This window comes from Herpailurus yagouaroundi, unplaced genomic scaffold (genome assembly GCF_014898765.1).
Source record: "Herpailurus yagouaroundi ecotype Mexico unplaced genomic scaffold, PumYag 191, whole genome shotgun sequence".
Taxonomy (NCBI): Eukaryota; Metazoa; Chordata; class Mammalia; order Carnivora; family Felidae; genus Herpailurus; species Herpailurus yagouaroundi.
This window is the reverse complement of record NW_024412422.1, coordinates 3263061-3276418: the sequence shown is the minus strand read 5'-3', so window position 1 is coordinate 3276418 and position 13358 is coordinate 3263061. Positions and strand designations below refer to the sequence as shown.

At 51.2% G+C, this 13358-nt stretch overlaps 1 protein-coding gene across 5 annotated transcripts in view; it reads left to right on the top strand.

Annotated features, from left to right (window-relative positions):
• WSCD2 (WSC domain containing 2) overlaps window positions 1-13358 on the top strand; it is a 101797-nt gene that overhangs the window by 37078 nt on the left and 51361 nt on the right. For all 5 annotated transcript variants that reach the window (XM_040443671.1, XM_040443670.1, XM_040443673.1 and 2 more), the window contains exon 2: window positions 2797-3678. In XM_040443671.1, the coding sequence (XP_040299605.1) occupies window positions 3300-3678 (379 nt within the window). In that variant the 5' untranslated portion in view covers window positions 2797-3299. The remainder of the gene's footprint in view (window positions 1-2796; window positions 3679-13358) is intronic.

The window sequence follows — 13358 nt, the reverse complement described above, 5'->3', positions numbered from 1 at the left end:
TTGGCACCCACTTAGAGAAAAGATGTGTTGAAATAGAAAAGAACAAGAAGGGAACAACAAAAAAGGACTAGACCCAGAAATATCCTCAGAGAGACAAAAAGCCACAGGGAACACAACAGCTAGGATCTCTGCCGTCTCCACGGCAGCAAATGAGCTGCTGCGGCAAATGCCTTTGAAGGCTGCTCACATGTGCCCTTGAGAGGAGTGGGGTTAGGGGGTGCTTTTCTTGAGCACCTACTGTGTGCCAGGCACTCTTCCTACATTTTTAAGTGCAGCCCTCCCAGCAAATATATTTGGGGGGAGGTGTCTTGATTCTTACACCCACGTTACAGGTGAGGATCTTCATGAGAACAGGTGTCTTGACCCAGTCCCACAAGCCGGCAGGTGGAAGAGGCGGGATCTGAACCCAGGTCAGTCCACCTCCAAAGCCTATGCCCTCGTCTGCTTCTGGAAGGGCTGGTGTCCTTCTGCCCATCCCCATGATGGCTGCTGGCTTTTTCTCATCCTGGCCCAGCTGCAGAAACATCTGGCGTGTGTGTGATCTCCACGGAATACCATGGGTCACCACCCACTGCCTGGTTTAAAGTATCAGTGTGACCTTGGAACTTCAGTGGTTCCGCATGCACGCAGATAGAACATAGTCCAGACTCCTGGACTTGGCATTCAAGTCCCCCCCCCCCCCACCAACTATGTGGCCCTGGGTAAATTACTTAATCTCTCTGAGCCTCGTTTCTCTCCTCTGTAAAACGGTTACAGATCTCCCTCGTAGAAATGTTGCAAGGATTCAGAGTATGTATGTGTTCAGAGCAATGTCGGCTCTGTGAAGTGCTCAGTAAACATTAGCTATTAATTGCTGTTCTGTATCTTCTACATCTACTACAGGATTTAGCACGATCTAGTGCAGTGATTTCATACAGTGGTGGTTTAGAGTTGCTATCTCCCTCGGCAGACTCTGAATTCTCTGAAAGGGGGACTCTGGATTATTTATTTTGGTATCCCAAGCACACACAGTAGGCAAGCAATGCACATTTTTGAAAGGATGGAAGGATGGGTAGGTGGATGGGTGGGGGAGAGCGGTATGGTTGCATGGGCTGCAGCGGTCTAGATGGACGGGTAGGTGAACGAGTGGATTAATGAACAGACGAATGGTGGATGGATGGACGGACGGGCAGGTGGATTGATGGATGGATGAAGGAATGGACAGTGGATGGATGGATAGATTGTGACTTGATGGGTGGGCAGGTGGACTGATGGATGGGTTAAAGCGGTGGACAGATAGACGGAGCGATGGAGAAACGGGTAGTTTGACCCCACAAAAATTTGGAGCTGTTTTTTTTTTTTTTTCACTTATCCATTCCAAGTGCCTAGCACAATAACTGCATAGTAGGTGCTTAGCACTTAGTACCTGAATGAATGGGATGGCGTATGGACTACTGATGGCATCTCCCCTGAACCACAGTTAAACTCCCGTGCCACTGTCTGCATTCCGGAGGGGCTGTTACCATTCAGATCAGCCATTGGCTGCCAGTTAGTCCTGTACATTGGCCAAGACTGTCACGAGGCCCCCTGCTGGTGATAACATGAAATCGCACCAGCCAAAAGGAGTATTCGGTTTTCTGATTCGTATTCTGTTTTCCCTCCTGGCTGATGCTCCTTAACGTTTACTCATAAAGCAGTGCCCTCGGCCCTCCGTGCCTGTCACCATGACCTGAGGGCACCTTGTTACACCTGTAGACTTCCCCTTCTACCAGAAATCTGGGCTGGAGAGGTCCAGAATCTTCGTAGTTAACCAGGTTCTCAGGTGATCATGCATCAGATGCTCCGTGGACCACACCCTGAGGGGCCCTGTCAGACAGTGAGCAGTGTCCCTGGGAGGCCGTGGAGGCGGGCTGCTGCTTCAGAGCCTATCTCTGAATCCCCAAGTGATATCTAGTCCGTGTAGGACAAAAGCCGGGTCAAAAACGCAGTGATTAAGAGCTGTGGTTTTGCATTTGGACTGTCCTGGGTTCAATTCCCAAGTCGACCACTCACCGGCTGTGCGGCCTCAGGTTCCTCATCTGTGAAGTGGGGAAATTGTTCCTCCCCTAGGAACCCTGGGAAGACCACGTGAGCTAACGCATGTAGGGGGCTCGGCACAGAGCTGGGCGGACTGTAGATGCCAAATAAATGCCGAGTGATGGCTGTGTCGCTAAATCAGATTTCTTTTCCTTTTCTTCCTTGGGTAGAGGAGAGGGGCTATGGCTTTGATCTCTCCCACTGGAATGTGAGCCCCGGGAAGGAAGGGACTTGGTTTCTCTGGTTCACGGCTTTATGTCCGGCGCTTAGGACAGTACCTGCTACATAGTGGGGTGCTCGCTAAGCATTTGCTGGAAGAACAGCAACAAAAAAAGAATGAATTTGATCTGGTTCCGAATCAGCCAGGTCCAGCAGGCAATTCGGCAGGGACCCTAGGAAGTACTTTTTAGGCTTAAAATAGTTCACGTATCAGTGTACGTTTGACAAGCATATAGGAAATGTGGGCCCTAAGAACTTGAGCTTGTCCGAGGTAAAGTGTGTCCGAAAATGAGGGCCCAGGAGGAGACAGGCCCCCAAGTTCCCACTTTGGCTTACAGAAAAAGGCAGGTGTTCTAGAAGACCCGGGACTGGGCCTCCATCCAAGCACTTGCTGGGTGCTTCAGGCCATTGGTTCCCTCCCTTCCTCGGGGCTCTGCATTCGCGGTGAGAAGGCTTAAGAACGCTTTGAGCTCTGGCCTCCGTGAGGAGGCTTCTTAAGCCCGTGTCCGTGCTGTTTTGCAGGTGGCAGTCCTGAGCCCTAATGCGTGAGCAGATGGAAACCCGGCAGCCTCTGTTTCCACGGGGTGGATACACCGAGCGTGGCCCCCAGCTGGGAAAGGGGCCAGAAAATGGCCCTCGGTGAAAGAATCCAGCCCTGACAGGCCGGAAGAGCCAAGAAAAGGTGCAAAGTGAGCTGCGGTGCTGGTGACCGACAGAATCCTCCTGCGACTGCCATTATCCAAGTTCTTTGGGAGCTTTCTGACGTGAGGAACAAGATGTAGGAAAATGGGACTGACTCCTGGGTGTGGGGTCCCTTCTGTGGCTCCAGGAAGCTCACCTTGACCTCAGGAGGGCTCCATTCTCTTGGCATCAGCCAAGCATCACCTTTGCGGAAGGAATAAGACTGCAGACCCCCAGGGGTTCCATCCCGGAGGGAAGCTTCGGGAACGCAGCCCCCCTCCATCCCCTTCCTGAAAACCCCCCGCCAGCCAAGCCCCAGCGAGCCAGTCCGGAATGATCCTGCTATGGCCAAGCTCTGGTTCAAATTCCAGCGGTACTTCCGCAGGAAGCCTGTGCGTTTCTTTACCTTCCTGGTGCTCTACCTGACGGCCGGGAGCCTGGTGTTCCTTCACTCTGGCTTCGTGGGCCAGCCCGCCATCTCCCAGAGCCAGGCCAGCCCCGCCGCGGGGGTCCAGGCCGAAGGCGCTGAGCTGCCCTTCTTGGGTGACCTGCATCTGGGCAGAGGCTTCCGGGACACGGGTGAAGCCTCGAACATTGCCCGCAGGTACGGACCCTGGTTCAAGGGCAAGGACGGGAGCGAGAGGGCCAAGCTGGGTGACTACGGTGGAGCCTGGAGCCGAGCCCTCAAGGGGAGGATCGTCCGGGAGAAGGAGGAGGAGCGAGGTAAGAGGGGCAGACAGGGAAGGTGGCCAAGGGGAAGGGAGGGGGTGAGAAGAATACAGTAACCGCCACCAGGTTTCAGTGTTGAATAGGAACCGGCTGCCATATAGTCACGGCTGTAGACATGCCCGGGGATTCGCTCTCGTCCCCATTTCAGAGGAGAAATTTGAAGCCCAGAGAAATAGCTTGCCCAAGGTCACACAGCTTGTAAACAGCCAGGACTTGAACCCTACATCTGCCAGAGTTCAAAGTCTGACATTTCCTCGCAGCGTTTTTTAGTCTTGTTAAATAAATACACATGGACGTTAAAACAGCATCTACTGAGCACTTACGATGTACCAGGTACTTAAGCGCTTTAATGTGTATTGAATTGTTACCACAACTCTGTAGAAGGTGCTGTTATTCCCATTTTAAGGATGAGGAAACCAAGGCACCAAGAGCCCACGGTGACATAGCTAGTCAGTGACATTGCCCGTGAGAAGGCTCAGGAACTCTGTGAGCTCTGGCTTCCACGGCATGCCGTGGCTCTGCTGTACCGTGTTGCCTGTCGGCCCATCTTGACAGATCTCTTGGTGATGGCAGTTGGAGGGCATCGTTGCCCTGGAGGTATTTCCTCGCATTTTCTTAGCCTTTCAGTCGAAAAAGGCTTTCTTCTGTGAGCGCGTTACCTTACTCGGTTTCCACTATACCTCATGAACAAGGGGTGTGACCCTCCACCCAGGTAACAGATGTGGAAACTGAGGCTTGGTGAAGGGAGACACTTGCCCAGGGCCGTACAGCTGGGGAGAGGCACATCTGGCCTGAACGCTTGGCCCCTGGACCGCCTTCCAGAGTCTGCCGACGTCCACCCGGCTGACCAGCATGCGGGGGAGGAGCCCGCAACCCTGCAGTTCTGGAGATGAACACACATGGCATGTTTTGGGAATCCAGGCCAGATGGTTTGGGAGGATCCAGCACCAATCAGGACAGAAGGAAAACCTCCCCAGCCTTTGTGTTCCCTGCCATATATCACACTTCTGCTGTGATTCAGCTCATGGAAAACCCCTTCTTCCGCCATGGAGGGAAGCGGGATTAGTGGCAGGGACTCACACAGGGGAGCACGTTCCCCGGCTTCGGTCCCACCCTGTACTGGGCTCAGGAGCCATCCAGGCAGGGGACCCCACCTTCCCACGCTCGGGGATCTCCTAGAATTCTGCTTCTTTAAGAACCCGGCATTCACAGGGAGGTGGAAGAGAGTGTGGGACGTGGCAGAACAGATTGGGGGACTTGGATTCATGTTCCACTTCTGTCCCAACCAGCCATGTGGCCCAGGCAAATAGTTTCACTTTCTCATGACTCAGTTTTGCTGTTTGTAAAATGGGGATAACGACCCCTCCCTTCTGGGCGTCTCCTGAGAGCTCACTGGGACACTGGTTAGGAAAGTACCCAGCACAGTGCTTGGCACGTTGTGGGTCTTAGAGGTGATCAGGAAGTCCTCGTGGATCTGCTGGCGGGAGGGACCCCATCTTCTCGGTCCAGGTGAGGTACGAGGTGCTACACAGAATGGAGAAATTGTGAAGTGGCTTCTCTTCACCCACCCAGCTGTGTCTCTCCCTAGCCACTCTGAACTCCTAGTAGTTTACAAATCCCAAAGTTTGTCACAAGCCTGCACCTTAGGATATGCTATTACCCCACCTAGGATAAATTCCAGAGCCCCCTGTTGTGGCCACCGCTCCAAACTTACCTTGTAGGGCTCTGCACGCCACCCCCACCCCCCCGCCACCCACACCACCACACCCTGCCCCACTGTCCTTCTTGCCATTCACTGAATGTGCCAAGCCTGTTCCTACCATAGGGTCTTTGTATAACCAGTTTCTTCTATCTATATGCTCTTCTTCCGTATCCTTGCATGGCTCCCTTCCTCCCTTCCTTTGGGTCCCCAGTCAAACCTCGCCTTCCGAGAGAGGCCTTCCTAACTAAAACAGCCCCACTTTGTACCTGGTCACAACCATATTTCCTGGTTTTATTTTTGTCACAGACCTTACCATCATCTGAAAGCGTCTTGTTTATGTGTTTCTTCCTTGTTTGTAGTCCGCCTCCCCTACCAGACTGTCAGTGCCATGAGGGCAGAAACGTTGCCTCTCCTATTTCCCCCATGCTCTTCATTCAGCACCAGGGACAGCACCCGTCACAGAGCCAGTGCTCAATAAATACTTGTCTCAATACTTGTGGAATGAAGGAATGATGGGATGGACACATGAATGAATGACCCTTCCTCTGTCTGGAGTGCCTCCAAGGGTCAACGCCACTCTTCCTTCCGCTCTCAGCTTAGCTCGCCTCCAGGAAATTGTCCCTGACCCCCCCACCCAGTATGGTCCCTATCAGGGCCATTAGGTGAATGGTGATCACCTGTGCTTTTGAGGTCCCGGATGGAGTGGGAGTTCCTTGTGGTGCATCGATAACCAACAACACTCACAACACTTCCCATTTGTTGTGAGAATAAACTGCCACAGCCACTTCTACCAGAAATGACTGCCATTTCTTGAACACCTACTCTACGCCAGCCACTGTCCTGTTTGCTCTTCACGTATTTGAATGGAAGGATCTATGGAAAATGCTTATCGCATCTCCTGGTTCATGATTCTAGGTCACTTAATAGTGACCTGGTAGTGAGTTACTATCAGTAGAAGTAATAATAGCTACTGTCTATTGAGTGATCATTATGGGCTGGACCATGTTGTAAGAGCTTCATTGCTTTAATTACCACCCAACTCAGAAAGTTAGACACTATTGTTATTTTCTTTCACAAATAGGAAAATTTTAAACTCAGAAACGCAGGCCACCTGGGTAGAAGTGAGGAACTGAGATCTGAAACAAGATTCATTTAATTTCAAAGCTTGCAGGCCGCCTCCTATGCCACGCTAACCCCTCTGCCCCTGGAAATCTTATGTATTTTTATAAAATGTAAAGAGAGAAGCAAGAGAAAATAAGAAAGATGCCCGGAGCCTAGAGCTCACAGCAGGCAGCCTTCGGAATCAGGCGGCGTTATTAAGAAAACACAAATCCAGCCTGTCCTTGATTAACTTATTCAGAGTTCAGCGAGGAAAGACAACGTATTAGATTAACGCTAATAAAAACGAACACTTCTCTGACCTGACACTGAACACATTTGGTTTTTCTCTGAAGCTGGCAAGGGCTCTGCTTGATGCAGTGATGCAGGACTTTAGCTGTAAACAATTCAGAGCCCATCACAGGCCAGGAGGGGCGGGAGGAGCTGCCTCCAGGCTAGAGGTGGGGCTGGGGCTGGGGCTGGGTGGGAAGTCCACTCTGAGGTGGAGCGACACCTACTATGTGCCATGCACCTTGCTGGGTCCTTGACCTCCCCTGGCCTTGGGAGAGCCTGTGCTTTAAGCAGCCAAATCAGGGTGCACCTTCCAATTCTGCAGCTTGCTGACTGTGCAGCTTTGGGCAGGTCACTTCACCTCTCTGAGCCTCAGTTTCCTCTTGGGGATAAGTCCATAAGAGTAGATGGCTGTCGTGATGATTGTATAAGACAAATCGATTATGTGCTAAGTGCCAGGCACTCTCCCAAGTCCTTTGCATCTCTTATATCACATAATTTTCGTAGCAACCCAGTGAGGTCACTGTTATTAACTCCATCTTGTAGGGAGGAAACTGAGGCACAGAGAGGTTAAGTAACTTGCCCAAGGTTGTTCAAGCTGGAGGAGGGGGTAAACCAGTAATTGAACCCTGGTGGTTTGAGTCTTACACCTGAACCTTAACCATCATATCACCTCACTTCTCGGGGCACAGGAAGCGCTCGGCTCAGAGGGTGGCACACAGTAAGCACTTACTACGTGCCAGCTATTGTCATCAATATCGTAATTCTGCAGAAGACAATGCAGAAGCATACAGGTGATGTGGCTTGCCTGAGGTGACACAGCCAGTCAGAGGCAGAGCCAGAAGCCAAATCCAGTTTGATTTTGAAGTCCGAACATGAAGGACTTGGGGGAGGGTCAGTCCGTATTCTTGGAAGGAACATCCGGGCACTCGCTCCCCATCTTCTCCAGCTGAAGATGCTGTTGCTGCAGGTGTCGAGGGTCTGGTCTACATCAGGGACTGTGCATCCAGACCCTCAGCTTCACATCAAGCAGGAATTTGAGCCCCTTTCACAGATGGGGCTCAACAGAAACTCAGAGAGGTTAAGTGATTCACTCAGTGTCACACAGCTGCTAAGAGGCAGAGCAGACTCCAGCCCAATTCTGTCTGAGTCTAAAGCTCTTACTCTTTTTAAAAAAATTTTTTAAATCTTTATTTGTTTTTGAGAGAGACAGAGTGCGAGCGGGGGAGGAGCAGAGAGAGAGAGGGAGACAGAATCTGAAGCAGGCTCCAGGCTCCGAGCTGTCAGCACAGAGCCCGAGGCGGGGCTCGAACTCATGAACCACAAGTTCATGACCTGAGCCGAAGTCGGACGCTTAACCGACTGAGCCGCCCAGGGGCCCCAAAAGCTCTTATTCTTAGCCACTGAGCTATGTAATCTCTAACTCCGTCAATCCATCCATCCATCCTGTATTTATCACATACCTACTATGTGCCCTGCCCAGTGCTAGGAGGTGGAGACACAGGAATGATCCAACACGGCTTTCCCCTCTAAGGAGCATTCACAGCCCCTGGGGGAAGACAGGCAAGTAAAACCATAAGTTATATGTTCAAAAAATAATTTTTCCTAATTCTCAAAATCATCCATGTTCACTGTAGAAGAATGGAAATGTATAGAAAGAGATGAAAATAGAAATGGCCCAGAGTCTCATCTACCAGCAGCACAATCAACACTGTTGGTGTCTTACCTTCCTGTCTCTCTTTTTTTTTAATGTTTGTTTATTTTTGAGAGAGAGAGAGAGAGAGAGAGAGAGAGAGTGTGAGTGGGGGAGGGGCAGAAAGAGAGAGACACACACAGAATCTGAAGCAGGTTCCAGGCTCCGAGCTGTCAGCACAGAGCCCGATGTGGGGCTCAAACCCACAAACTGCGAGATCATGACCTGAGCTGAAGTCGGACACCTAACCGACTGAGCCACCCAGGCGCCCCTCTGTCTCTTTCTTTCATGTGCGTATTTCCAAAGCACATATTTTGTTTCTACATATATAGCATCGTATCTTGCCTTCCCCCCATGACAGCACCTTTTCATTGTGTTAAAAATTCTACGATAAGTCTAAGTTTTTTCTAATTTGAAAAAGTAAATTTTCCAGTACCTGGAAAATGGTTTACAAAAGCATTGTGGTAGGGTGGGACAGGGCATCTGGGATCCCACGGGAGGGATCCCATTCAGTCATGGGGGTGTATCATGGCTGCCTTCCTGGAGGAGGAGATTACGGAGCTGAGTCTGTAGTATCTGTATGCTTTGACCAAAGTGAAAGATGCATCCCTTCTGCCCCACAGAAGCCCAGGTACGAGCAGAAAATTTCATTATCTGCGCCAGGAAACCCAGACAGCACTGGAGTGGGTCATCTCGAAGGATGGAGAATCCAGGATGGCGGAGAAAAGAACTCTTCCTTGAGTTTCTTGCCGATCCTGGTGCTAAGGCTCCGTGAATAGATTAATCCTGTTTATAGTCCATTTTAACAGTATCCCTTGTATTAGTATCCCTTGTATTAGTGTTCCAGGGCAGTGGTAACAGAGTACCTCAGAGCAACAGAAATGTGTTCTCTCGCAGTTCTGGGGACCAGAAGTTCGAAATCAAGATGGCAGCAGGGGCGTGCACTCTCGAAGACACCAAGGGAGAACCCGTTCCATGCCTTTCCCCTGGCTTCTGGCATCACCAGCAACTGTGGCCATTCCTTGGCTTGCTTCAGCAAAACTCCAGCCTCTGTCTCTATTTTCACATGCATCCTCCTTGTGGCTCTGTCTTCAGATGGCCATCGTTTTATAAAGACACCAGTCATAGTGATTGCCCTGCCCCCACTCCAATATGCCCTCATACCTTAACAGATCGCATCCGCAGTGACCCTAGTTCCAAATAAGGTCGCACACTGAGCTTCTGAGCTTAGGACTTCAACCTGTCTTTTTATGTACCGATTTTTGGTTGGTGGCGGCAGGTGGGGGGAGGGGGACACAGTTCAACCCATATCACCTCTTTCTTATTCCCACTTCCCAGGCAAGAGAACAGTACCTCCAAGAGCTTGAGTCACACCGCAAGGCCACCGCGGTGTCAGGATTGGAACTCACATCCGGTTGACTCCAGGGCTGGCTGTCTTCTAGCACAGCGTAATGCCTCCTGTTTGTGAATCTACTCACAAACAGTAAATCAGAGAAATACAAAGCAGTTTAGTTATCCTTCTAACAGGTTACTTTTGTTGAAGAGAGCAAAATTTCCTGAAAGGGCAGATTAGTTGAAGCAAAAGAAAGAAAACGAAAGGAAAGGAAAGGAAAAAGGGAAGGGAAGGGAAGGGAAGGAAAAAAACCCCACAGTCGGGAGTGCTCTTTTCCGGATGCCTGTGCTCTCCCGGGCTCACCCCTCACTGGTTCCTGTGCTGGAGATAAATGGGACAGCTGGGGACGACTCTGCCATTTCAGCGATATTTGGATAGCTGCGGAGATGAGTTGATAGATTGTGTGAGCTCAGTCATGTATCCCCCCTCGAGCGGCCTGTGATTTTCTCCCTGTTTTGCATACCTAACCTCCCCCCACATCTCGGGGAGATTCTGCCGCCACAGCAGGATTTGAAGGCAAGGCGCTGGCTGAAGCAGGTTGGCGACAAGTGCACTGATGAGGTCAGCAGGGTGACAGATGCCAGGGGTGGGGATGGCAGTTGTGTTGGCCACAGCCTGTGCGGAAGGGTCTGTGGGGGAAGGAGGAACCAGCCCTTGCCCAGGACGGGAAGGAAACTGATTCAGTGTCCATTTCCTGACCCGCGGAGCTCAGCCAGTTCATCAGGTCACAGTGTGTGACACGCCTGTGTTTCTCCAGGACGTTAAGGAGAGACTGTGTCTCTTCCCCCCCCCCCTTCCTGTTGACAGATGATCCTCTAAAAAGGCTTTGAGCGCCTGTTGTGCGAGACATCGAACACTGATGTCTGGCCTGGAGGGGGGGACAAAGAGCAGGTGGTACAGCATTTAAAATCCCACGCTTTGAGGCAGATGGCCCTCAGGTCAGATCCCAGCCGGCTTCCGAGGGACCCTCTCTCTCCCACCCTCCCCTGCGCGCTCTCTCTGGTGGGGACAGAAGCGTCCTCCTCCCCAGCCGAGACTTGCTGTGGCACATGGGAAGGGGCGGCTTTGGCACAGACAGGCATGGGCGTAGACTTGGTCTAGACCCTCATGGCTGGGTGGATTCGGGCACCTTAGCTGGAGTATTGATACGTGAGTGCTACACTGGTGGCGAGGGACAAAAACCCGTCCTGAACCAGCTGAAGCTAAAGAAGGACACGTATCGTGTCTTGTCAACCAGCTGCAGAAGGGACTGGAGTTTCAAAGGAGCGATGTGTGCCCTTTCTCTCTCTCTGACTTTTCATCTCCGCTTGCCTCTGCCTTCGCTGCACCTCCCCAAACAGACAGGCTTTGGTGCCAGGGACCGTGGCTTCGTAGCTCTGGGCTTACGGGCTGCCGACGTCACAACCCAGGGGAAACAGATTGCTGTCTCCTGTCTTTGATCTGTGAGAATCCAAAGTGTGGGCCGCGTGCCCTTTCCCGGAGCAATCGATCAGTCACTGGCTGGTGGGAGGGACAATGTAATTGGCGGGTAAGGTCTATTAATAGAAAAACAGGGAGAGGGGGCGCTTTGAAGATGCAAACAGTATCATTACACTCCAGAGTGGACACGTGCCTGTACCTGCGCGTATACGCTCTCCCTGGTGTGACTGACTATAAAAATTTCATCTAGCACGATCCACCGCCCCACATACAGCCAAACGCCCCTGCCCTCACCCTTAGGTGAGACCACCCTTAGCCACAGCACATCCAACTTCAAGCCCGGCCTATCTGGGGCTCTAGCATTTCTCTGAGTCAGCTCTCAGTGTGGCTTTTAGTGATCTTGGGCCAAAAGGAAGTGGACCCTCCCCACGTGTGAAAGGGCTGGAGAAGAGACCTGGGCTTAAATTTCAAGCGAGACCCTTACGGGGTGTCAGCACCTGGGCAGATTCCATAGCTTCTTTTTTTTTTTTTTTTTTTAATTTTTTTTTCAACGTTTATTTATTTTTGGAACAGAGAGAGACAGAGCCTGAACGGGGGAGGGGCAGAGAGAGAGGGAGGCACAGAATCGGAAACAGGCTCCAGGCTCTGAGCCATCAGCCCAGAGCCTGACGCGGGGCTCGAACTCACGGACCGCGAGATCGTGACCTGGCTGAAGTCGGACGCTTAACCGACTGCGCCACCCAGGCGCCCCAGATTCCATAGCTTCTAATTCTACTGAGCAAAGAGGAGGAACAGAAGTAACGTCAATGGCGAGCAGTCAGAACATACCCCATGTGCCAAAACTCCAGACTCGCTTCTAAGGCAGGCAGGTGTGACGGTCATTGGAATTCGTTTCCTCATCTAGAAAATGAATTCACAAGTGTGCGACAATATTAATTTTAAAATAGTGCTAAGTGAAGTAAGCTAGTCAGAGAAAGACACCATATGATTTCACTCATACGTGGCATTTGAGAAACGAAAGGTCCAAGGGAAAAAAAAGGAGAGAGAAGCGAACCAAGAAACTGATCTTAACTACAGAGAATAAACGGATGGTACCAGAGGGGAGGTGGTTAGAGGGATGGGCGAAATAGGGGATTGGGGACCGAGAGGACACTTGTCACGATGAGCAGTGAGTAATGTACAGATTTGTTGAATCAGGGGCACCTGGGTGGCTCAGTCCGTTAAGCGTCCAACTCTTAATCTCGGCATAGGTCTTGATCTTAGGGTTGTGGGTTCAAGTCCTGTGTTGGGCTCCCCACTGGGCATAAAGCCTATTTTTAAAAAAGGGGGTGGGGAACGCCACCCGGGTGGCTCAGTCGGTTAAGTGTGTGACTTAATTTCCGCTCAGGTCATGCCCTCACGGTTCTTGAGTCCAAGCCCCACGTGGGGCTCTTTGCGGACAGCGCAGAGCCTGCTTGGGATTCTCACTCTCCCCCTCTCTCTGCTCCTCCCCACTCGCATGCTCTCTCTTTCTCAAGACAAATAAGTAAACTTAAAAAACATTCTTTACTGGGTGGCGCAGTCGGTTAGGCGTCCGACTTCAGCCAGGTCATGATCTCGCGGTCCGTGAGTTCGAGCCCCGCGTTGGGCTCTGGGCTGATGGCTCAGAGCCTGGAGCCTGTTTCCGATTCTGTGTCTCCCTCTCTCTCTGCCCCTCCCCCGTTCATGCTCTGTCTCTCTCTGTCCCAAAATAAATAAACGTTGAAAAAAATATATATATATAAAAAAAAAATTCTTTAAAAAAAAATTGTTGAATCACTGTATTGTACACCCAAAACTCCTATAACAATGTAGGTTAACTGAACTGGAATTAAATTTTTAAAAACGTTTGGGGCGCCTGGGTGGCTCAGTCGGTTAAGCGTCCGACTTCGGCTCAGGTCATGACCTCACGGTCTGTGAGTTCGAGCCCCGCGTCGGGCTCTGTGCTGACAGCTCAGAGCCTGGAGCCTGCTTCAGATTCTGTGTCTCCCTCTCTCTCTGACCCTCCCCTGTTCATGCTCTGTCTCTCTGTCTCAAAAATAAATAAAACATTAAAAAAA